Source organism: Solanum stenotomum, chromosome 3 (genome assembly GCF_019186545.1).
Source record: "Solanum stenotomum isolate F172 chromosome 3, ASM1918654v1, whole genome shotgun sequence".
Taxonomy (NCBI): Eukaryota; Viridiplantae; Streptophyta; class Magnoliopsida; order Solanales; family Solanaceae; genus Solanum; species Solanum stenotomum.
In genome coordinates this window covers 6,926,391-6,952,050 of record NC_064284.1, presented here as the reverse complement: position 1 = coordinate 6,952,050, position 25,660 = coordinate 6,926,391, and the positions used below count along the sequence as shown (strand labels likewise).

Here is a 25,660-nt window from a genome sequence, read left to right as displayed (position 1 = left end):
CAAAAAAAAAATTATCGTGAAAAAGTTTTTCTTGCACCTTATTTTGATTTTTATACTATTATTATTATTTTTGTCATTTTTCAATGATTTCTTATTTCGATTTACAATTTAATATTTATTCTTAAATTCTGATGGTACAAATTAAGGTGGAGTAGAATATAATAAATGATGATTCTTCTACGATATAAGAAGATATAACGAAATTGAAAGGGTGAAGTTTTTTTTTAAAAATGGATAGAAAATTCTATTAAGGTATTATTACGTCATTATTCAATATATTATTTAATATAAATTTCACTCGTTGATGCATTTGTTTAGTATTACAGTGTTATTTCACATTATGAGATATTTCTTAGACATTTAAGGAGAACGGAACACCGAAATATATATTGTATATTAAAGGATCAAATTCATGCAATGAAAGAATTTGTTATTAGCAATTTCTTAGACATTTAAGGAGAATGGAACACCTAAATATATATTGTATATTAAAGGATCAACTTCATGCAATGGAAGAATATGTTATTAGCAAATATATTTTAACTTATTTGATAAAAAAAATATTCTTCCTCATTTAATAGATATTAATTTTGTCAAGCTTTATTTTTTTCACAATCTTCACATTATTAAAACAAACAATAATATTACGATTAAACAACAAAGTAAATATAAAATTAATCAAAAATATTTAATTTTTAATGATCGCGCGAAGCGCGGCCAAATTCTATAGTAATTAATTTAAATAAGAAAAAAAGGAAAAAAAAGATAAAAATAAATAGAGGCAATAGAGAGGTGTCACATTACATACTCTATGTTTCTCTTTTATATTATATATATATTTATCTTGTCCGCACCAGAAAAGATAACAACTACAAATTTTCTCGTTATTAAAAAAGATTATATATAAAGTATTTATGTAAAGTGCATGCAATATTTCAATTTGAAACGTGCGATCAATTATTATTTTTTCAGAAAAAAGAGGGAAAAACTTTTCAAGGGTAATAAAGTCTTTTGGACATGTTTTACACAGTGCTTGAAGGGTCTCCTATAGGATAAATCATTCTATTATTCGCGATAGTTCCCAACAGACCGTGCCATCGAACCTCCGACTAAGTCTCCGATCGCCGACCGGCCGGCGTATTAGTCTCCTTTCTCCGATCAATTCAAGGTGCGTATCGATCTGCTCTGTGAATTAGTTAAATGATCTACTTGTATTTGTGAAATTATCGTATCTTTAGGGTTTGATTTGTTCGGTTGTCTAAGAATCATGGCTCCAGCCGATTCGAAGGATCACAATTTAGTGTATTATTTGTTTTTTAACGGAGAATCTAATTTAGGGAAAAAGAGATAGTTAAATTGACTGAAATTTACGGTCGTTTCTTTGATCTGAAGGTATTTGTGAACTTTGAGAAGGGGCAGAATGAGTCAGGTATTCGAAGGATATGAAAGACAGTACTGTGAGCTTTCAGCTAATTTAACGAAGAAATGCAACTCAGCTAATATCCTCGATGGAGGTGAGAAAAACAGCCATTTCCCTCCTTTTCTTTGAAAGATGCTCTTTTGATGCATTCTTGTTCTCTTCTGAAGAGTTTTTGCATGATTTGATCCCGATTATCCAAGTTACGGATACGTGTGCTGGTGGGAGTTCAACAAGTACTTGTGGAATTAGTCGAGGAGGACACAAGCTGGTGCAAACACCACAATTATTAAAAAGAAAATTTCTGCTTGATTTTTTTGATCTTTTAAATCTCAAAGAATATTTACAAGAATAAATAGCACTGCTCTTCATGCTGGATTACACAACATGTCCTGTAAAACCAATTTGTTTTTAAAAATGGAAATAATATGTCAATCTGTGGTGGCTATAGCTTTTACTAAAGTTGGTTAGATTGTTTTGGTTATTTGGCTAATTATTTGCTTTCTCATAGCTCAGTGTTTTCCTGCTGGCCAGTTCTATATATTTTAACTTTGGCAAATGGATGAGATTTTCTATCAAGTGAGCAATTGGGAAGATTATAAAAATGGTTCTTAATTGTAGAACTTTGTTTAATTTTCCAAAATGTGTAGTCTCTCTCTGCTAGCATTTCAATTGATTTTTGTGAAAAATGCATAAGCTATTTTAGCAGGTGTTAATAAGATATCCAAAATGAGGAGTATAGAGTCAGCAATGGGAGGAGATATTACACGTGCGAGGTCAAGATAACTAGTTTTCTTTTAGATACACATTAGGTAATTGGAGTGTCTGAAAGTAATTTTGGCATTACTCTTATGTGTAACTGTGTTCCAGATGATATAACTAATGATCTTTGACCGGCATCATACATATCACTATTTCAGTACTGCTGTTTATGGAAGCAACTCGTTACAAGAAAGTTACAGTAATACAAATCCTGTAACTAGGGTGGATTATGCAGGCGATAACATTCTCTTGATCTTGTAAAAAATGGATATGACATTCTCTTGACATAATTGTCCTGAAATCTACCCCAGAAAATGCTGCTAAGTTACATTTGAAACCTCCGCTGTTACTACTTGTTTTTGTGTTCTTCTGCATTTTTTTACCATTTGGTGAGTTATTGCCTTTTTGTTGCTTCTGTTACTTCTCAATCACAGGGCTCATTAACCTGAGATTTCTGTATTTCATTCTATTTTGGACCTCTGTTACAGCTTTACTCTTTGACCATTAGCTCAGTTGCTTTTTAAAACTGTTTCTGTGTCTTTTGTTCAACTTGCAGAACAGAAGAAACAGAAAGTGTCTGAAATAAAAGCTGGCCTAGATGATGCTGAAGCGTTGGTAATTCGTAAAGCTTTGGCTGCAACCTGTTTTTGCTTGTTTCTGAAATATTTTGGTTTATAATGCTCTTTTGTCCTCATTTCCAGATTCGCAAAATGGACCTAGAAGCTCGGAGTTTACCTCCAAATGTTAAAGCCACACTTCTTGCCAAGTTGAGAGAATATAAGAGTGATCTGAACAACTTAAAAACTGAAGTGAAAAGAATCACATCAGGAAATGCAAACCAAGCTGCAAGGGATGAATTGTTGGAATCGGGAATGGCAGATGCTAACATGGTAATCCCCTTTCCCTATCGTGTTTTCAAGAATCAAGCTAGTCAGTTCGTGAAAGAACTACAAGCTGATCTTAATCCTTTATAGCTTTGCATAAGTAGATTCTCATTCCCTTCTTGTTAAACGTAGGTGGCTAGTTTCCAATTGCTACTTCATCACTAATGGCATGCAGATAATTGTACTGCACAGACTGACTATCATAGTTTTCCAGACATCTGAACCAATAATGCTTTTCTCACATTGTATTACTTTACTGGTTTACATTTTCAACTTTCTCTTTGTGGTCTACATCAATTTTATGTTCTATTTTTGCCCCCTCTTTTGTGTTGTTTGAATGGTTTTCCTTTACAAGGGAAGTTTAACCAGTGTGGTGTAGTTTATGTCAAGAGGGAGAACAGTAAGTAGTGTAAGCTTCTAAGCAGGTTGGAACTTGTATTACCCCGTCCATTCCATTTTATGATAGAGGTATTCGATTGGGCACAAGGTTTAAGATGTTTATTTGATTTTTACTATATTTGTGATATTGGAAAAGAACGTTAAACTAATAGTTGAAAATTGAATCTGATAGAGAAACTTCTCTTCGAGTTAAAATCTAAACATTTAAATGAGTTTATAATCTTGAAAGTTGTGAAAGTGGTATAGAATATGATTACTTGTGGAATGGTGTCAAATACGTCTGGAATGTTGCATGAAGGAAAGAATATTCATATAAATTGGAAGGAGAAACATGAAGTTATAAAGTCCTCTATGGCAAGCTCGTTGCTTGAGTCTTCTTTTTGAGCAATCATATCTTTTATCAATGTGCTGTCAGGATATCTTATGCGAGAGTGAAAACTTCTTCACTTTTTGATTGGCGCTTCATTGGAAATTATGCTCTTGCTTGATCAAAATTTTGATCTAATGCCATACAGGTGTCTGCTGATCAAAGGCAAAGGTTGATGATGTCAACAGAGAGAATGAACCGTTCAAGCGACAGGATCAGGGATAGTCGAAAGACAATGCTAGAAACCGAAGATCTGGGGGTCTCAATTCTTCAAGATTTGCATCAACAACGTCAGTCTCTTCTGCATGCACATGACACGGTACGCAATCTATTCATTTTTGTCCATCATATCTGAGCAGCCTAAACAAGTTGTGAAACTAAGAGGTGGACAAACAGAGATTCTGATATGCCATTATTGTGAATATTAAAAGATCATGTGGTTTGATAAATCTAATTAATTTTGCTTTAAAGAAAGGATTCTGTGGGATTAACATGCGTAATTATGTAAATGCAATGATCAGTAAGCTTCTTCCTTCACAGCTCCATGGAGTGGATGATAATATTAGCAGGAGCAAGAAGATTCTGACTACAATGTCAAGAAGGATGAGCAGGAATAAATGGATCATTGGCACTATCATTGTTGTCTTGGTCCTGGCTATCCTGTTAGTTCTTTACTTCAAGCTCGCCCATTAGCTCAACGGATGGTTTTCAGGATTTCTGCCGCTTCTCATTTGTTACAGCAAAACATTTATCTTTGGACACACTGCTTCTGATTTCACAGTTAGTTGCCTCATTTGCGGTCTGTGTGGTGTGGTTTGGTAGTGTGCTTCTTATACTGGCAATTTTCATAATATTAATTCCCATGTTTGTCTATTACTATGTTTGAATTTGGTGATCCTTGTCTGAAATGTATTTAATGTTATGCACCAATTTAGTCTCTTTCCCTTCTTTTCATCACTATCGCTCTTTGCTTTTGCCCACTCATATTCCCCTGTTCTTCTTTGGACTTATTATGGTTTATCTTTCCAAAGGATTGGATCAGATAACAACCAAGGTCATCTAGAAACGAATTATTATCTTAAAAAAGATAAACCTTTTCAGATCCAAGTGTTATTTGATTGCCCTTGTGTACAGTACTTCTTTATCCCCTTGGAAACCTACGCTATTTAATGAGATTTAGCATCTCTTATGAGGAGGATCCGTCTGATATTTTGCTTAGCAGAATGAACTAAAGTAAAATATGTTCAGAAAACACTTGGGTGTAAAATGTGAGTATATACATTGGTTTTATTTTTTGCAAAATAATATAGGGTCAAGGAAAATCTCAAATTTTGTACTTAGCTACTATGTTGGGAGATCATGCATTTTTGCGTTGGTTCGATGTGTTCCAAAAAGTGGCCATTTTTCACCTGTGAAACTCATCTAGTCTCGGTTGAACATGGGGCAGTAACGGTCTGCAAATACCACACCTTGTGACTATTTTGCCAACGGAAAGCTCTCCTGGTTAAGCTTGCTTATGTCCGATAAAAAAAACCACAGAGAGCTCCCAAAACTCACAATATTGTCAAGGCAAGAGGCTCTAACAACTCTTTAAAAAAGTAAAACATGCATTACTTTCAGTTATCACCTAATGCTTACCGATATGCCACCGTTATGGATAGAAGCAGCAAACAATGATTATACTAAGCTTTGGCAATATCTCAGAGTTGACCACGCAATCTATCTGTTACATACAGATTCCATCTTTCTTTTTTTTTCTATTGTAAAATTGAAAACAGTTTTCAGAAAAAATGTCACTGTGATCTCATTACCTTGATCGACTGTGAAATCACTGGCTCTATAACATTAGACAGGAAAAGCCAGAGCCGCTATAACACAATTAAGTTCTCCTGTCCAGATTGTTTCTCTTAGAATCTTGATTTTAGCTTTATACATTTCCTTGATAACACATAGTTATATGATGCTGAAAAGCAGTGGGATCAGGAGGATTTCTTAATTTTCCATTGCACAACTGATCATGCATGTGGACCAAGTCTCTGAAGGTAAGTTGAAAAGCAAGCCTGTTCCATTTGTGGGCATGTTGATCAAACTGAAGCATCTTTCTTTCTGCATTCATCCTCGAGATATAACAGCTCTTTGCACAGGTATCCTGAGAACACAAACCATTCATTGACATGGAAAACTACCAAAAGATTGCAATCATCATAGACACATCGATGGATCGTCCTCAGGTGAATCAAAGTTTCCAGTTTGTTCCTCCTCATCCTCCTCTTCATCAACATCATAATCAGCTGACGCAGGATGCCCATTAAGATCCACATTCACACCATTGACCTTCCTTACAAACTGTCCTCTCACACGAGGTCTCCGTTCTGCCAGCTTTTTTCGGTTAACATACCTGATCTTCTTGTCAAAACATCTTTCCTTTCTCTTCTGTCTAAACTTCAACAGTGCAGCCTTTCTACGATCAACTTTGCTCCACTTACCTTCAGCCAAAGGCGAATTTCCAATTGTGGGCCATTGATGTGGTGTTGGCATTTCACCAGGTCGTAAGCATAGGCCCATAGGGTAGTAAGGAAATGATGGCATCCCATGCATATGAGGGGGACATGGTGGCATATGATTGTATTGAGGTGACGCAGCTGAATTAGCATGGTTGTGGAGATCTTGCAGGTTCTTCTGATACATTTGTGCTGATGGTGGCATCATGACTTGATTCATTGCTCCAGGCATAAAATAGGAATAAGCATTTGGAATGTGAAAATTCACAGCATCACGCTGGGCTTCATTGCGCGGATGCATGCACACCTGCGAGAACTCCTCCATCTTTGAGTTCCTCTGTTGCGGTAATTCTAGTGATAATGGGGGAGTAGAGGACCTTTCCATGGAATACGAATCTGGTAAACTGTTACTACTTGGATAGTCATCAACATGAGAATGATTTTCAACTGCATCTCCATTAACTTGCATTTGAGTTTCAATCTCTAAATGCCCTACAGTTGCATTGGTCTTCTCATCCATCCTTGATTGGTGAGCCACATTTTCATAGGTAGAGATCATTCCTTGGTCATTGCTTCTAGGCATGCCTGATTTGACATAGGTAAAGAATGCTGAGGACTCACCTATCTTCAGTTCACTCTTCTTAGGAAATGAAGAAATTCGTCCTGTTCAATAAGCATAACATTAAACTTAAACCCATCTGTAGAAATAGGAGAGGTTAATCCCATCTAGAGCACAGAGATTACCATTGAAGTTGCTTATTAAGTAACTCATTTAAAAGGGCTATTTGAACACAAAAGTTTAAAGGCATTTGTACATCTGTTAACAAGTACTCAATGATTTCCCTAAACCATTCCAACAACTACATACCCAACCCAATGTAAACTGTAATCCCACAAGTGGGGTCTGGGGAGGGTAGGATGTTGGTGGACCTTGCCCCCTACCTTTGTGGGTAGAGAGGCAGAATTGCAAGAAAAATATGACAAGTAAAATAGCAATGCACAAAGAAAATGCAACAGCAGACAGTAATATACGCAAAAGAATAAAGACACGTGACTACTAAATAGTACTACTAAATAAGAAGAGGAGGCTAACCCCCTAAATCATTCCAATGATAAAATACATCAAACTCGACTTTAGGCAAAGGAATACAGGACCTACTCAAACTTTTCCTCAGCATATGCCAAATCTACAAACAGAGGTAAGGCCTGCTTCTATTACTTGTTTACACTAACACTACCTTAGACATGCTTCACATTTCCACTAAATAGTGTATGCTCCAAAATTTGAGTGTTAAAAAGACTAAATATGTTGCTCAGGCTCTCCAAGAGCATTGTTGTACCTGTATCGGATTCTCAAAAAATGCACCACTTTTGGAGATTCGACACACACCGATCGATATTTTTGAAAAGTCTGAGCAGCATATCACTGGCTAATGATTTCAGGCTAAAGTGAAAGCAATATACACAAATACCTAGAAGATACCTTTCAAGCATGAAGGAAAACTGGAAAAACAGAATGATTTTAGGCTTAAGCAACAGAAATATACTCGAATGCCTACACTTTTAAGTACCTCTAGAGCATAGAGGAAAGTGAAAATGCAACCCAAGTAACAAGCTACACTTCTCTCTTCCTTCTTTGGGTTGGGGAAGAATGTCGTGTGTGTATGGGCAGGAGGCTAAGTGCTGTATATGGGTGTGAAATATGTAATAGGTAACCTACTCTGTCAACCCAATGTTGCTTCCTTTAACAAATAGTACTAAACAAACTTGACAATAGAAAAAAAAAAAAACTAATGAAAGGAAGTATTCGCTTTCTAGAGAGATCAGTGAATCATTATGTTCCTCAGGTTGAAAATAATGGCAAGTAAATCGCATTACAACAATCAAGGAGACTGAATGACTTAAAGCCATATGAATCACTGACCTGTCTGTCGATTATTAGTTCCTGGCACATTATACTGACACTCAAATGGAACCACAACCACAGTCTCTACAGCAGCAGTAGTGGTGGCAGCATTGATCTGAAAATATAGTAAGCAAGAGATGGGAAATGCAAAACCATCATATGTCAGTTTATTCCTCTCTAATCAGGAAGGAAACTATTGCTGAATGTTAGAAAACAGTAACAGGTTCATAGAAAGGCATGAACAAAGGTTATTATATCACCATAGAATGTCAGAAAATCGCACTCCTAAAGATTTGCAATGTGAATATCATTCTTTTAATCTTTGTATCAGATAATAATTTTTGACAAATAATTGTCTGATAAGAGTAATGATTAAGTCTCTTTAAAAAATCTGAAGGTGTAAGGATGCAAGAAGCCCCTTCACTCTAAATTACTAATGCTTTCTCTCAGTTTGTTGTTTGTCACTTGGAATTGATGCAAAACTAACGTGCATTACAATTGTTATATAGTGTGCTTAGCTGTTTAAGATCTGCTAGCAGGAATTAAATTGCTTTAGCAATTTCTTTGGTTGTTAATAAATTGCTTTAGCATATTACCACCCTTTACAGTCGTCTGAAATTATTGTAAGACAAGCTCAACAATTTGGCAGTTACAGCAGGGAAACAAAGAAAAGAATATTTTAGTAAAGGGGTATGCCTATATCTGTTAATGACGACATATTAACAATAGCTTAAATCAGCTCATTATCATTAAGAAAGGAGGAAAACAAGTTTTAACTCTATCTAAAAATTTAATAAACAGTACATTGACAAATGGAGGTAGACCCCAGAAAATGACTAAGTGGTTGCTGAGTGAATTTGTGCTGCTAGAAAACATAATTTGCATGTAATTTTCAAAACAAAAGGAGCTTCTGGTGCTTCCAGGAATTTAGGTTCATCATCCAGGTATTGGGATATTGATGCTGCTAGCTACCATGAATTATTCCAAGAGATTTGAGTTTGGTCCGTGACCACACTAAACCATATTCAAATAAAAACCTATCTTGCTAAAGAAACCATAAGTATGTAAACCTAAAAGTAACACCCACATCAACACGATTAGTCAAAGGTCTGATGACAGTTCACCTTCCAGTTTCCCTAGAGGAGGAAACAGAGTGTGTCAACGGCAGCAGCAGAGTGATGGCATTAAGTTTTGTAATTTTTTTAACTCCACCCCACAACCAAGAAGTCACCCGTAAAATTTCATATACCACTTGGTTATGTCAACTTTCAATTCTGAAGCCTCCACACTTTCAAGGCTTATCTCAAAATTACAGACTTACAAAAGAACAAGTCACTGATGCACACAAAACAGTCACCTTGAAATACAGAGAAAATATGAAAGCACAATGATGAATTTTAATAGTAATGTTATGAAAATTTGTACTGCCATGCAAAATTACCTCATCTTCGAACTGAATAGACGGACATACTTCCAGATTGACACTCTTCCGGGACTTATCATCAGTATCATCAGAGAAAAGAGTAGTGCTATTTGTATTATGATCACTGGGGTCTGATATAATCAAATCAAAGTCGTAACTCAGGATGTTCTTCTCTGCTAGTCCAAGCTGTACATGGAACAAAAGAAAAGCAAGGAACATTAAATGGATGTTTGTCATAGACCATATAAGAATCCAAAATTATAGGGTAGAGAAGTACCCTGCATGCAACTAAGGAAAATGATGTCAAAAATAAAAAGGGTTCAAACATTTTCTGCTTCTTTATTAAGAACATGCGCCTAGACCCTTCTATTTACCTTTACACTAAATCCCGAAGTCTTTCAAGTAAGAGAAATGCAATTGCTAAGAAGAATTGTTAAGCGATCAAATAAAATACATGCCATTTGCCTTCTTCTCCACATGTGAGTCCACAAGTTCAACAGCTCATTAGTGCGGAGAGGCTTCACAAGGTAGTCAGCTGCTCCAAATTTGAGGCACTTGACGACAATAGAAACTTCATCTTGTGACGACATCACTAGGAAAGGGAAAAAAACAATGAAATATTTTACTGCTCTTTCAGTACAGTCGAAATCAAGTTATAATTAATACAAAGTTATGCTTACTGATCACAGGAATGCGTCGCAGTTCTTTATCCTTCATAATGTATTTCAACATCTTGTATCCTTTGGTAATAGGAAGGTCCACTTCAGAAAGAATGATATCTATATCAGGTCCTTCAGCATTCAGTGCATCAATCACCTGTCTGGGTGATCTCACTAAAGTCACTGCAAAGAAACAATTACCACCATCAACACAAGAACATGCAGTGCTGCCTTAAAAAATATCATGTGTATTATAAGCCAAGTAGCCAACTGCAGACTGACCTAGGAGCCAAAAAAGAGTAACTTACTAACAGTAACACAAGCATCTTACCCCAGTCACTGCTAGCCCCCAGGTGTTCTCTGTCCTTTAGTTTGTTTTCATTATTCATCTATCTATTCTGAGATGGAAATTAATTAATACCAACTAAGCTAATATGTGCGAATTATTTCCTTTTTAAAGATCCAGTTCTACACTCCATTACCATTTTCTTCTCATTTTGTTGCAATTTTCAATTTGGGAAGGGGGAAGAACTGGGGATTGATGAACTTGAACCTTTTGGCAAAGTTGCAAAACTGAATTCTGCCCCACTCCTCCCTCAGACCTTCAATAATTAGATGAGGGAAAGAAAGCCTCTATCACTATTATTACAAGACATCAACAATTTATTTAGAAGTGAGCTGAGAGATAAACTGAATGAACATTAATCTTCAAAATGATCAAGGAGAAGTAACATGGTTAAGTTGGAAAAATCAGAGCTCATATTTGATAAAGCAAGTGATCTGTCATCTGTAAAAACACGGGAGTCAAATTAAAAATAACAAAAACATTCCACTCAGAAGTCAGAACAAGAGTACTTATAAGACCTTAGTTCACATTAATCTACTACCTGCTTTAGGAGAAAAACATAAATCATCCCATATCAAATCGCATACAACACATACATATTACTAACAATAATGGAATAAAAGAAAAAAACATAAACTAGGAGCTCCAAGAACTTCACTAAACACAAGAGCTGACTGAAATATTACCTTGATAAGAACATTTGCACAAGAGTGTTAAAACTTCCTGCGAGCTACTGAGATCTTTATCACACAGTAAAATCCGAACTTTACTCCTATCAATGAACCCATCCCCACTCTTAAAAATCTTATTCTTCTCCATCATCACCAGGAAAATACTCAAATCAACAAACTTCAAAATTCCAGCTCCAAACCCCCACACTCCCCCAATATCACTACTACAAAACCTCCATTAAACGCACTCCCCTCTCTTCACAACTAGTAAAATTAGAACTTAGGGTTTCTAATTCATCCGGTTTCATTAGCGGATCACCTAGTCAATCTTATCCAACGCAAGGACATACATCCCGTTTTCTGCCCTGTACTAAACAAACAAGCAGCAAACTCTCCGGCACATCGGACGGAATCAACAACCGGAAAAAAACTCACAAATCAACATCACCGTTCGTCTGACCGATCCGCCGGCGCAGGTTAGCAAGAAACTACTTCCGGTAAATCTGTACAACACTTCCTAAATCGATTCTACCTAACCTAGAGTAAAAGTCAAGTTAGCAAAAAAAAAAAAAAGAAGAGGAAGAGTCTCTTCTGGTTCGTAAGGTTGTGAGTGGTCGTCGAAAAGTTTCAGCTTTTTCTCAGGCCGACGAAAAATAAAATATTTTTAATATAGCACTTTTTAGGTAGATGGTGAGAGCTAAAGTGCGCTGTGTTTTAGGGGTGAAAATATCTGAGCCGTAGAATAAAGAAAGAATGAAGGGTGATGATTAGATGAAGTAGGCGTAGGTGGCACGCGGCGTAAGATAGTGGAATGTAATTACGTGGAAAAGAAAAGTGAAAAGAAAAAGAGCAAAAAGGCCAAAAAGTGAGTGGGAGGATATTTAGGGGGTGTGGGAGGATATTTTGTTAGAGATAGAGGAGATGCCACGTCACATGGAGATCTGGTAAAGGCGTGTTTGGATTGTGAATTTGTTGAAAAGGGGGAAAAAATATGTATAAGGTTTCTTATTGGTTATTGAATTTGGATTTGGATTTGGATTTGGTTTTGGATTCGGGTCCCAAGAAATAAATTGGAAGGCCCAATTTTCCACACACATATATTCCTCACGTGTGAAACCAACTTGCCTTAAATCTTCAACATGCTATTCTTTTTCTGATCTTATCCATTCACTTCTCTTTTTCCTTTTTAGTATAAAGAATTGTACGATTACAGTAATCAATGAAGTGATTGAGATTGAAAATTTAACGTCTCAAGTGAAGATAAAAAATACTAGCTAATTCTTCCATATGTCTTAGCAATAAGAAGAAAAAATTTAATTACATGAGGAATTATGCACCATGGGATTGTTATCTTTATTCTTCATTTGTTATGTTAGGATGATCCAGTCATGTATAAACATATCACAGATAGAATATATAAAAGTCTTTTGAAAATATATTATCTTATTAAAATTAGTGATTTTTGTCATTGGCTCAAGTTAAGACTAGACAATGATAACTTTACTTTTTTTTTCTACTAGAAAATCCTAGAATTTTATTCCTACCACACATGATATAGTGCTCCAGCTAATGTCATTCTGTAAATTTCAATAGTGTTTCTTCTTCCATTGCAATTTGTTATAACCAGGGGCGTAGGCACATGCAACTCGTCCAATTGGACACCCTTTATCGGAAAAAAATATTGTATATATACGTAAATTGGTACACAAAAGTGATTAAATAACATATTTTGGACATCCTTGATATAATAGGTTGTTGTAGCCTAGTGATTTTAGACCTTTTTAATGGGTTTCAAACACCTTGAATGAGTTAGTGGTCACATGTTTGAATCTCACTAGCAACAATTTATTTTTTTTAAAAAAAGGACCTTTTGTTATGTAATTTCTCGACACTCTTCATTAAATTTCTGGCTTCACCACTGGTTATAACCCAGTTACAATCCAATGGAGGCCTTAATAAGCCCTACCATCTTAATAAATCTCCTTCATACCTCTAATAAGATGGTACATTCAAACAATAATGTGATGTTTGTTTCATCTACAGTTTGACACAAATTAAAGGACATGTTGCTTTATCAACAAGTCCCCATAGTGTTAGCTTGTCTATGATAAGCAACTTGTCATGGATTGTTGAATTGTGTTCGCGATAAAGTATTTTTCGTAAAACTTTCGATCGTCATTACGTTAATGCATATTGTCCGATTGCTAATAATAGCTGAATGAAATCAAAAATTGAGAAACAAAGTGTGTATTGACCATTGATGGAAATTGTGGATTGAATTGAATGTAAGTTGGCTTCACACGTAAAGAATATATATATTTTACTAATATAAGTGGTGGGGAAAATTGTGGCTTTGAATTAAATTTTGGAAGCCGAATCCAATTCAATAGCCAATAAGAAACGTTGTACATATTGCAGCACCATGTGATCCTTTACTCCCTCCTTCACAAATTTACAATCCAAGCACTCTTTTTACACATGGCATCTCCTCTATCTCTAACAACATATCCTCCCTAAATATACCTCACACTTTTCTTTTACCCTTTTTGATCTTTTTCCCTTTTCACTTTTTTCTTCCTACTTTCCACGGATTATAATATTCTACTATCTTACAACCACATAAATTCATGTGTTCTATCTTGACCCCTATGAAACCAAACAAAATATATTCTTCAATAAGATGTTTTTTTCATTATGCGGAGGTGATTAGCTATACTATGATATAATTTTAATGTATTGAGGATATAATCTCTAGATGAAAGCTAAACGGTAAGAGATAATCTCCTTGAACTCTAAGTTTGAAGAAGAGTTTTGGTTTGAAGTATAGGGAGAGAGAAGACCACTGAATCATTTGGCTTAGGATGAAAAACTGAGAGATGAGAATCTGTTTTTACAAACCTTTGAAAACTTCTCCTTTTCATAGAAAATAGAGAGGCGAATTAATATATTTATTGAATTCGTCGAAACTAACAGGACTCAAATCCGCAACTTCTGCTTTGACATGGTGGTGCTTGATGCTTTCCCTTATTAGCATTATTATTTAGTAATCATGTTGTTCTTTTTCATTGATATGTGTATTACTACATATTATTTTTACTTGCTATGTATCTCGCTATTTTATTACATCATACTTTGATTTCCTTTTTTATTTGTCGAGTTGAGGGTTTTATAAAAAAAAAACCTCTCTACACCACAAAAGTTAAGGATAAGGTCTATTTGTATTCTATTATATAGGCCTTGATCTAACTTATGGGATTATATTGAATATGTTATTGTTGTTGTTTGAAATACGGAAATAAAAAAAGTTTGCTTTTTCTTAGAATATATAGCAATCTTTAGTACACAAAAAATTAACCCGATTATCATATTCCTCAATGTAAATTTTGCTCTCACTTGCATACCTCAAATTAAATGAAGATAAACATACACTTCTTTCATTTTCACTTATTCATAATGAATTTTGCATTTATTTTAAAAAATAATAAATGAAATGCATGTTTCATTATGATATCCATATTCACTGGTGTCATAGTCTTAATGGACTTGACAGATAATTTGAAATGAGTGATATAATTAGTGTTAATGGTAAAGCAAAATAATAATAATTATTTTCTCTTGATACACTAAAATGGATAAGAAAAAATGAAAATATGTTTTTAATACAAGTAAAATTAATCGGAGAGAGTAATTTTCTAGACAAAATAATGAAGTTTTCTGCATACATCATTTTCAAATTCTACTTGCACTTTTGTCATTTAACTAATCTAATAAGTTTTTTCTTAATAAGTAGGTATTTATTTTCCAAGAGGGCTTACCAGTTAACATGTCCTTTTCTCATCCTTCATTTTCATAACAGTTATTTGTGCCAATATGCCTTTGCCTTTCGTTCTTGAAAAAAGCTAAATAAAAGCAATTTAAAGTTTTATGTGAGCTAGAGAACAAAAATGTACATAAACAATCATACAGCAGAGGACCGCATGGTGGCGTGCGGTCACGTGGCCGTTTGAGAGACAAAAGTTACAAAACAATCAGAGCACCACATATTATGTCTCACACTTGTACAGGACATAATTCCATTAAATGAAAAATTAAAAGTAGAATTAACAAAACAAGAAAAAGCTAATCCAAATTAGGAAAAGATGTTTGTATTATATTTTATTAGACACCAAGGTGACAAAAGTTAATTTATGGTGTACTAGTAGTGTTATGATTGAGACATCATCCACTTCTCTCATGCAACTAATGCAAGTGGCGTTAGGAGACAAATTGCTCAACAACAACTATATACGTAGTGAGAACAGGGTATACGCAAACCTTACTCCTACCTTGTCGACGTAGAAAGGCACAAAAGTTACTCAGTTGGGACCTAAAAAGCGAGTTAAGGAGTAAACATTGGTTGCTTCTATATTTGGAAGCAATGGATCTAAAAATCATTTACATAGTCAAAGTATGACAAACCTTTCATCTTTCAATTCATCCAGCAAGAGACAGCAAATTAAATCTCACTCTTGACAGATTTCACACCGACTTTCTTGTGAAATCTCATAAACAGTCCAAGTTCAACCTAAGTTTAAGATATACAAGTCAAATCTGGGATCTGGTTTATCAGGTGGAATGGATAATCAGCTTGTTTGCTACTAAGCGGATGCCAGCATTCTGTTGGACGTCATATGAATCCACTGAGAAGTAAGCATCCACGAACGTTCCCGCTGTTATCAAGGATTCCAGTTCTTCCACATCAAATTTACTAAAGATCACGAGCTTCTCTGTTGTGGAAGATTCTTTCTGGTATATCTCCGTGATCCAACGGTAAATATTGCCATCTATAACAGTTGGTAAACTGCATGTTTACACATATTAGAATTTAGCTAATAGCACAAGAGGACTATCATCAGTAAAAAGAGACTGCTTGCTCCGATAAATGAAGCAGGATTAACAGAGGATGTAAAATATCACATCGCCACTTTATCTGGTGTATTTCACAACTCTTATGTCCTAATTTATAATAAGAATCTTGGGATAACCATAAAACTAAAGAACTCGTAAGTAACTCATGTAGTGACTCGATCAGGATAAGGGCACATAATTTGTTAGTGACATATATCCACCCACCCTCTAACATTAGAAATCCTGAGGTGAGAAGGGATGATTTTTTATTTTTTTTAACATGAACTATACATGCAAGAAAATGGCAAGCACGTTACCTGGTCTTGGAAAACAAAGCAGATTCACTTGTAGGAGGGGGAGAAAAAGATCTAAACTTACTTAAACGGACAGTAGGATAGTTCATAAATCCAGGCTTTCTAGTTACCACAGGCCTCCACTCTGAGCTGCTACCTGAGTCCACAGATAGCTTTTGAGCCCGATCATCAACTACATCCAAGATTTTGCACAGGTCCGATGATGCATCAACCACAAAACTCAGTCGTGGCCAACCAGCTTTATTAACATACTTTTTACTAATATCAAACCGCACCTTCATTCGTCTACAACAAACTAGTAGTTCACCATAGTCGTGCAATACTTCTATCTTCTGAGACCCACGATAAGAAGGGATAAGACTTACAGAGACAGAAAGTATGGAGATTTCATTTGGTTCTAAGAAGTCAGTCCAGCCAATGAAGCTCTCAGTTGCAGTTGTGGCAGATCCTGGAGAATATGAACCAGATTCATCTTCCATGACTTCTGACAGAAGGGATTTTTCCAATTCGTCCATGTTAAATGGATTGATTTCTGCTGTAGATTCGACATGACTTTCTATCTTGATGCTTGGTGAGGGTGTATCTGCACTGAAGCCCGTCTTCTCTGGAGTAGCTCTCCCAATTGTTCGGCTTCTTGTAATAGCATTAGGAGACACCCAACTATTCTCTGTAAATATGTCTGGCAGGCTAGATTCCTGCAGCAAAGCCAAATTCATTACTCTGTTCAGCCCAAACAGAAGTTAAGAGAGCAAATAATATCAAATCTGAGTTCATAGAATGACAATATAACATCTACGTGAATGAATCCATTTAAGAACGAACTAAGCGTCAGAGGCCAATGGAAGTACCAGAACCAAAAGGAATGAAAATACAATAGGATCCAGTCTGGGACACTGGATTAAAATTCAGACAAGGCTTAACATTATTACTTGCAGAGCTTCAGTATTATATAAACATTTGATGAATTAAATTTTGGTCAGTCCACCAAAAGCCATTCTAAGGGTCATGACAGAGGCTCCGCAGTCGCAACCTGTCCTTTGACTATATATCAACACATAAAGTGTTAAACCAGTCAAGTTGTGACGAGTTCTACATCATATGTTATCCTAGTTGTCAAACTCTTGCCTTTGCCAGTAGTCAGCCAAAAGCCAACTCATATGGCAAGAAATTAACTTTCAACATTCTCCAACTTTTAGCGCGATGCACCTAGTTTAGATGTATCCCACTCAATATTAATGGCTGTCAAAGGACCTGACAAGGAACAATGAGAGTAATGTGACAAGTAATTAACTTTAAACATTCTCCAACTTTATGCATCATCACCAAACATACAAACAAAAAACATTAGCTGTGATTGATGACTGGCTTACCATAAACAAGACAGTTGCACAGTACTTCAGCACTTCAAGATTCATTCGGACATCATCCAAACTCCTGAAAATAGTCGCAGGGAATATTTGCAAACTCAATATCAATTGAAAGAGTAAAACTCTTAATTCCACATAAAAGAAGCATCCAAAGTATCAAATGAAGAGGACATTACATTTCCTATAACAAGAGTGACCATCTCAATCCCTTGCTTCAACAGGGGCCAGAAAAAAGAATGCTAAAAACAAGGTGGTAACTTACAGAACAAAGTTGAGGAAAACAAGAAATAGAAGACATGAAGCAAACTGTATGAACATATTCTATTATGCTTATTTTAGTATACTGAGCAAGAACAAGCACATTGAGAAGTTAAAAAGAAGGAAATAAGCCTAGTCCACGTTGTCCAACCTACCAGTCAATAAAGGTACACAGCGGGACCAAAGAACATAAAACTCACGTTAAAAAAAATATTTTTCAACAAGGGGAAAAGCACACACAAAAAAGGAAAAACTCTTTTACCTATGTATTTGCTGTCCAAGGCCAAAATAAGTAGCAAGAGAGGCCAGCTGATAAATAAAATTAAAAAAAAAAAAACAAAAAACCAATCAGCAGTCAACCCAAGAAAGTAAGAATTCATCACTTGTACCCTTGAGATAACATCCATTACCGTACCCAAAACTTAAGCAACCTCTCCTATTTAGCAGAAGTGACCTAAACTGCAAGTGCAAAATGTCCAATATGCAGTGTAAATTATGCTTGCATTAAACACTCCTGCTTGTTTCTCAGTGTCTGGTATCTAGTGATGGATACTTTTCCAATTTTCTCTTTTTTTAACTTCCTAATAAAACTCAAACAAAGTTTGCAGAAATAGAAGTTAGAACAGAATTACAGCAATCCATTTTACTAACCTAAAAAAAGTGAGATTTGGGAGGATGGAAATTATCACACTTCAAGTTTGAAAAAAGAAAACCCCGAATGTGACAAAAGAAAGTATATGCTCCTAGATGACATGCTTCACAAAAATAGGGAAATTTATTAGGCTAATATAAGCACATATTGGATGGAGTATTTGTAAACAAAGTCTTTTATTTCTGTTTCCTTCATTGTTCAGTGGCTTGAATAGAGAAAAAGATGTCGATAACCATTGAAGCAAGCTCTTACCAAATCTGATGAAGAGAAAAATGCATCAACCACATTGATTTATTAGTTCTAGTCCAGTAACTAATATTGCCTACTTTCCCATATAGGTGGAATATTTATATACCTTCATGTCACCAGCTCTCCTTCCAAATCTCTGAGTCAATAAGGTCAATGTATCAATAATTCCTTTAGGCTCTGGTGCTGGCTTATTAATCCCAGCAAATGCTTCCCGTATCCGGTGACAATCAAATTTCAGTATATTGTGGCCTGCCCATATTCTCCCTGCACAAACAGCATAACAAGCACATTAGCCCTTTGCTAATAAGCCATCCAAAACTCAATTTATCGAAAATACAGCTCAAAAATACTGAAAATGAATAAACATTCAAATGGCACGTAGAAAGGGATAAACAGGGGAGCTGGATGGTGTAAAGCTAACCATGGAGAATGTCATAAACTTTGTCAGCGATTTCAGCGAAGGTGGGAGCAGATGTGACTGCTTCCGGGTTAATGCCATTACAGCGAACAGAGAGGGTGGGAATGAGGGAGAGATCAGTGGGCCTTACGAGAGTGGAATAAGTCTCTTGCTCGACGAGCTTCCTTGGACAAACAAGAATAGCCCCAAACTCTAAGATCGCAAATCCTTGTCCGGGTCGGGTTGGTACAGTAGTTTCAACATCGAAGAAGGCAACCTCCATCCTCTCATCGCCCATCATCATCAACTCCGAAAATTAAAAACTAGCGAGGAAAAATGGTTCTTTCTTCCGGCAGGTATTATGGATATTAGATATGTATAGACGTGCATGAGAATTGAGAAATGTTTCACAGGAAGAAGAAGCTTCCTTTATTTGCTTACTGATTTTGCAGGTTCAAATTTTCTATTCATGGTCTATCCCGCCAACATTTTTATTTTCAAAATTTTCAGAAAAAAATAATTCATATTCATAAAATAAATGAAACCTAATACAGGATTTTATCACATATTTGTACACATTGAAATTTTGTGGAACTCTACAAGATGCGTTCAATTCGAGTTGGAACTCTACAAATTGTGTTCAATTCAAATTAGGATATTTGGAAGCTACTCAACTCTAAACCCTAGTTCACGCCTATATAAAGAGTACAAAATTCCACAAAAGTCATGAAATATTCATATAGAGGTCAAATCTAAATCATCCTAGGAAAGTAGAATCAAGACCCTCGAATCATGTAGGAGAGTAGAATCAAGGAACGAACAAAATAATCATGGATAAATCTTAGGAGAGTAGAATCAAAACCCTCAAATCATGTAGGAGAGTAGAATCAAGGGACGAACAAAATAATCATGGATAAATCTTAGGAGAGTAGAATCAAGACCCTCAAATCATGTATGAGAGTAGAATCAAGAGAGGAATAAAATAATCATGGATAAATCTTAGGGGAGTAGAATCAAGACCGTCAAATCATGTAGGAGAGTAGAATCAAGGGAGGAACAAAATTGTACCCGCAAACTTAATGAATAAAATTATATTTCTTCATATTTTTTTGTGATTGTAATTTATTTTCTATCATTTTAAAATTTGTTGCAAACAATATAATTTCCAAAAGTAATTTGATAAATTTAAAATAGGTTTAATTTTTGGGCAGGGAGGGCATAACATAACTGCTGAGTGCTGAGCCATATTCTTTGTTTAGAGCGTCAAATGAATTACTACTATATTGTTAGTAGTTCAAACGTGTATGCCACACTAACCTGAACATTAGTATACCTCGACCTCACGTCTATCTTCCTTGTTTGCTTACAAATCTATATGAAGAAGCTTGAGATGTTTTCAAAATTTTGGGTAATGTCTATCTTTGTGAACAAATTCGGATCTGATCCTATAAAAACTGGCTAATTCGAACAAAGAAACTTAGTATATCATTTTGTTCTCAAACTATTCAACTTGGTGAGACGGATGTATTTTCAAACACAATGTACATCAAACTATTAATTCCCCCTCTGAAATATTTTGCGGGTAACCTTGCAATTTGGCTTGACTAGTGAGCAGACCAAGCATCTCATAGACTGAACAAGAGTGCTTGTGACTTAGGTCACTGGCCAGAAAATTATGAGTGGTACCATCAGCTTCGATTTTGCTTTGACCTGGAGACTTGTTAACTCCCATTCTAAACATCTTCTGTCTCGTGATTACAACATCTTGCCACCTCTTTTCAGTTGCATATAGATTTGACAAGAGCACGAAGTAGCCAGCAGCTCTATCAGGTTCAAGCTCCACAGCCAACTTTTGAGCTATGCTAGAAGCTAGTCTCACATTTTTGTGTATCTTGCATCCACCAAGAAGAGCACCCCAAACAGCCTCATTTGGCCTCATAGGCATTGTCTCAACAAGTGCCACGGCGTCATCGAAAAGTCCAGCACGACTTAGCATATCAACCATGCATCCATAGTGCTCAATCCTAGGCTCGATATACCAAGTCTCTTTCATACATCTAAAGTATCGGTATCCCTCATTGACATAACCAGCATGACTGCAAGCAAACAGAACACCTAAAAATGTTATCTCATCCGGCCTAACATCATTTCCTCCCCAGCTTTCCATCTGCTGGAAAATAGTTAGAGCATCATGTGCATACCCTTGTTTTGCAAAACCTGTGATCATACTGGTCCAAGAAATGGAGTTTCTTTTAGGCATCTCTTCAAATACTCGATAACCTTCCTCTATTTCACCACAACTAGCATACATATGTATAAGTGCATTGTAAAATGACACCAGCACCGGCTCATTCCTCAACTCTGAGGACTCAACAACACTTGAATGAATCCACTTCCCCAGATCCAGAGTTCCCAATTCAGCACACGCTGATAAAACAGCCACCAAGGTCACCTGATCGAATTCCACATGGTTCCTTTGCATAAGGCGAAACAAAGCTAGTGCCTGTTGACATCTTCCATTCTGCGTACATCCTGCAATCACCGTTGTCCAGGAAACAACATTCTTATCTGGCATCTCATCGAAAATTCTAATAGCCTCATCAACATCCCCATTTCTAAAATACCCAAACAGCAACGAATTCCAAGTCACAACATTTTTCTCGATCATTTCATCAAACACCTTCCGTGCATCATCAATGCAGTTTTGCCCTCTGGTAGTTGAATATAAATTAACCAAATTAGTCTGAACAAATACATTTAGCAAAGACCATTTTTTAACAATCTTCCCATGAACCTGCTGACCTTCCCTGAACAAACCCCCTTTTGCGCAACCATTAAGTACATAGGAATATGTGTACCCATCAGGCATAGCAGTTGATATTTCCATTTGATTAAAAAGTTCAATAGATTTCTGTGGGTTTTCGCTACGGGCATGACCCCTAATAATTTGGTTCCAAAGGGTGGTGCTTGGACTTCGAACTTGACTGAAAATATGGTCGGCATATTTGAGACTGTAAGATGTTAAGAAAGGAGAAAGTAGTCTTACAAGAATGAAATTTTTCTGGGTAAATCCATTGGTGATAACGTGGGCGTGGATTTGTGTTAGCTGTTTGATGGATTTGCAGCTCTGCAAGAGAGAGAAGAGTCGTTGTTGGAGAGCTCTCGATCCTCTCTGCTTGGCGGGAACTGATTCTTCAATTGACATTCAACCTCACAATTAATTGAAATAGGGTATCCTTTTATACTAGCAACTCATTATTTGGACTTCGGTCTATTGACATACTCAGTGTATAGACTCTGCAATAGAGGGTACATAGAAGTAACAAAGTACAAGAAACAATGAATAGTAATACAATAACTATAACAAAATAATAAGTGAAGAACAAGAAACGGAAGTACCTATTTTTAAACAGATGAAAGGCTAAAAAGGAAGCTCATTTCCTTTAATTCAGACACTGTTGTAAATGAACATAGTAGAGTACAAAGACCAGACCTATAAGTTATAACTTATAAGTTATAGCAGAGCTACTTCCTGGCCATAAAATCTAAGCTCTGCACATTGTGCCAAATGATAAGATTCTTGCATAAGGTGGCCAAGCCTTTTACAAGCGCAGCGCAACCCCCAATCAATCTCCCTAAACATCTTAAACCAACAAGAATTAATCTGAGTCTGAAAAGTTACCTTAAGTCCAATCCAATCAAGACAATATTGTTGTTCTCTGACTTGCTGAGGAAAAAGATTTCTGCAGTAGATAGCTACTCTCTCTTGTATGTCATCAAAGCTTGTGCTAAGAAATCATTGGGAACTGAAGGGCAACAAACCCATACCCTTGTAATCAAACTCGGCTACGAACCTATCATTTTTCTTCAAACATCGCTCATGGATATGTACGCTGCAACTACAAATGTTGCTGATGTGCACAAGGTGTTTGACGAAATACCCAACAAGAATGTTGTGTGCTGGACTTCACTGATTTCTGCGTATATGCGAAATCAGAAACCATACAGAGCCATAGAGATATTCAGGCAAATGCAAATGGATGGTGTAGAGCCTGATCAGGTAACATTCACTGTTTCCCTGTCGGCCTGTGCTGATATGGGGGCACTGGATAAAGGGGTGTGGATTCATGATCTTATAAGTCGAAAGCCGGAGTTTAGTGAGGATTTATCTTTAATGAATGCTCTGGTGAACATGTATGTAAAATGTGGGGATATCAGAAAAGCTATGTTAGTGTTTGATAATATTAGAGTTAAGGATGTTAGGACTTGGACATCCATGATTGTTGGGCATGCATTACACGGCCAAGCAGAGGAAGCGCTAAGGCTGTTTTCAACATTGGAAGAAGAAAACAAGTTAAGATCAAGTCAAAGCCGAGGAACTAAGGACCAATTACTTGTTCCGAATGATGTTATGTTTATAGGGGTTCTAATGGCTTGTTCCCATGCGGGGATAGTGGAAGAGGGGAAAAGATATTTTAGAAGTATGATTGAAGAGTATGGCATAAAGCCCAGGCTTTCTCACTTTGGCTGCATGGTGGATCTGTTATGTCGTCTTGGACTGCTAAAAGAGGCATATAGCTTTATTTTGGCAATGCCAATTCAGCCAAATGCAGTTATATGGAGGACCTTATTAGGTGCCTCTGGTGTTCATGGCAATGAAGAACTTGCTGCTGTGGCTCAGTCTAAATTACGTGAGTTAAACGCTAGTCTAGTTGGTGATGATGTTGCGTTGTCTAATATCTATGCTGCCAAGGGCATGTGGGAGGAGAAAATAATGCTTAGACATGAGATGACACAAAGGAGAACTCCTGGCTGTAGTTCAGTTGAGGTGGGGAAGTTGCATTCTTGAATGTTAGTGCAGAAAAAGTAATTAACCTTCGGATTAGTTTCTTGCTCACTTCATAGGTACACAAGTGCCAGCTTTTTATCAAGGACATTAAGGGTGTGTCTTTGAAAAATATTTTGTAGGAATATAAGTGGATTTCTTACTTATTTTCTTGTGTTGCTGCTCCTAATCCGCTTTTTCCTACTCCGTCTCCTCCTCCTCCTTCGTACAATAAATTGTTTTCTTAGTTATTTAACGTGTAGTTAGTATTGACAAACTTCGGTTAAAAATCAAAAGGGTTGTTGCTCCTCTTCCACTTCTTCCTCCTAGTCTCCTTCTCCCTCTTCACATCCTCCTCCTCCTCCTCTTATAATAGTCCAATCATTTTTGAGAAATCTCTGATTGGACAGCTGAAATTATTTGAATAAGTTTGGGACATTTGACAACTGAAATTATTTGAATAACTCCGAATATTGATCTTTTCGCCAAACTTCAAACATACGAATCTAAAGTTTGGGACACTATGTCAAACTTGACAAAAAAAAATTGTATTAACAAAATTTTGCAACTTTAGTCGCATATGTTTGAAGTTGACTCCGAAATGTTGAGATGGCAAATAAGGCGGGGCAGGACAGGGCAAGGAAACTTAAACGGGTAGTTGGGGGCTTTGGGTGGGGCAATTGCTTTTTTGAAAATCTAAATAGAGGTAGGATAGATGGCGGGTCAGTAGTGTTATACAACAAGTAAGATATCTTTTCTTCTACTATATGTGATACAATGGCTATGATACATACTTCATGAAGTTGTTTAGATATATTTAATTTAATATCAGATACAATAATCATGCAACACGCCCATTCCATAGTTTAATTAGACGAATCAAATACAATATCAACTTTGTATAGGTATGTGTTTATAGATTTATGGGTAAACTACATAAATTTCACTACTTTAGATCCTAATTACTAGGATTCCCATTAGTTGTTTATATTACTTTTTATACTCCATTTTTTGGCCTTCGGATACATGTATCATGGCCGGTCAGATACATGTATCCATCAGATTTAAAAATCGAGATACACTATTTAATTGCTTTTGAATTAAAGATTGTAACTTATTTCCTTAATTGAAGAAGTAAATGATGGAAATTAACAACCAAAACGGATATAGAGGATTCTTCCAAATCAACTCTTACCACTTTTACTAAAAAATTGAAATCATAAACCTTAGTATTTCTGAAATTGTAAACTTCATCTTCGTCAATACCTTTCTGTGTATCCTCAAATTTTGAGATTTTTTTTTCAAATGGTCAATATCACAGTATGATTGATGCATTCGGATTTATGGCTCTCTGAAATCAAATACAAAAATTAAGA

At 36.0% G+C, this 25,660-nt stretch overlaps 5 protein-coding genes across 6 annotated transcripts; 2 read left to right on the top strand and 3 right to left on the bottom strand.

Annotated features, from left to right (window-relative positions):
• Positions 1–1,015: 1,015 nt before the first annotated feature.
• On the top strand, positions 1,016–4,749 carry LOC125859316 (vesicle transport v-SNARE 13-like). 2 transcript variants are annotated; one of them, XM_049539028.1, is made up of 6 exons: positions 1,016–1,168; positions 1,393–1,514; positions 2,736–2,794; positions 2,881–3,069; positions 3,978–4,148; positions 4,370–4,749. In XM_049539028.1, the coding sequence occupies exons 2-6, from the start codon at positions 1,421–1,423 to the stop codon at positions 4,520–4,522; spliced, it is 666 nt and encodes a 221-aa protein (XP_049394985.1). In that variant the 5' UTR covers positions 1,016–1,168; positions 1,393–1,420; the 3' UTR covers positions 4,523–4,749. The 2 variants fall into 2 exon arrangements, with proteins under 2 accessions (XP_049394985.1, XP_049394986.1); XM_049539029.1 differs by having other exon boundaries at positions 1,061–1,170; positions 1,396–1,514.
• Positions 4,750–5,457: 708 nt separating this feature from the next.
• LOC125860046 (two-component response regulator-like APRR1) lies at positions 5,458–11,991 on the bottom strand. Its single transcript, XM_049539943.1, has 6 exons — positions 11,351–11,991; positions 10,340–10,501; positions 10,118–10,251; positions 9,678–9,845; positions 8,255–8,351; positions 5,458–6,993 (listed from the first exon to the last, which is right to left on the bottom strand). Exons 1-6 carry the CDS (start codon positions 11,484–11,486, stop codon positions 6,032–6,034), a joined length of 1,659 nt encoding a protein of 552 aa, XP_049395900.1. The 5' UTR covers positions 11,487–11,991; the 3' UTR covers positions 5,458–6,031.
• Positions 11,992–15,736: 3,745 nt separating this feature from the next.
• Positions 15,737–19,825, bottom strand: LOC125859575 (protein NEN1). The gene is made up of 6 exons (XM_049539347.1): positions 19,484–19,825; positions 19,169–19,326; positions 18,424–18,470; positions 17,907–17,970; positions 16,597–17,231; positions 15,737–16,175 (listed from the first exon to the last, which is right to left on the bottom strand). Exons 1-6 carry the CDS (start codon positions 19,761–19,763, stop codon positions 15,941–15,943), a joined length of 1,419 nt encoding a protein of 472 aa, XP_049395304.1. The 5' UTR covers positions 19,764–19,825; the 3' UTR covers positions 15,737–15,940.
• Positions 19,826–21,005: 1,180 nt separating this feature from the next.
• LOC125857843 (pentatricopeptide repeat-containing protein At1g05750, chloroplastic-like) lies at positions 21,006–22,346 on the bottom strand. Its single transcript, XM_049537496.1, has one exon. The coding sequence runs from the start codon at positions 22,344–22,346 to the stop codon at positions 21,006–21,008; it is 1,341 nt and encodes a 446-aa protein (XP_049393453.1).
• Positions 22,347–23,027: 681 nt separating this feature from the next.
• Positions 23,028–24,435, top strand: LOC125859728 (putative pentatricopeptide repeat-containing protein At1g74400). The gene has a single exon (XM_049539541.1). The coding sequence runs from the start codon at positions 23,028–23,030 to the stop codon at positions 24,306–24,308; it is 1,281 nt and encodes a 426-aa protein (XP_049395498.1). The 3' UTR covers positions 24,309–24,435.
• Positions 24,436–25,660: the final 1,225 nt, after the last annotated feature.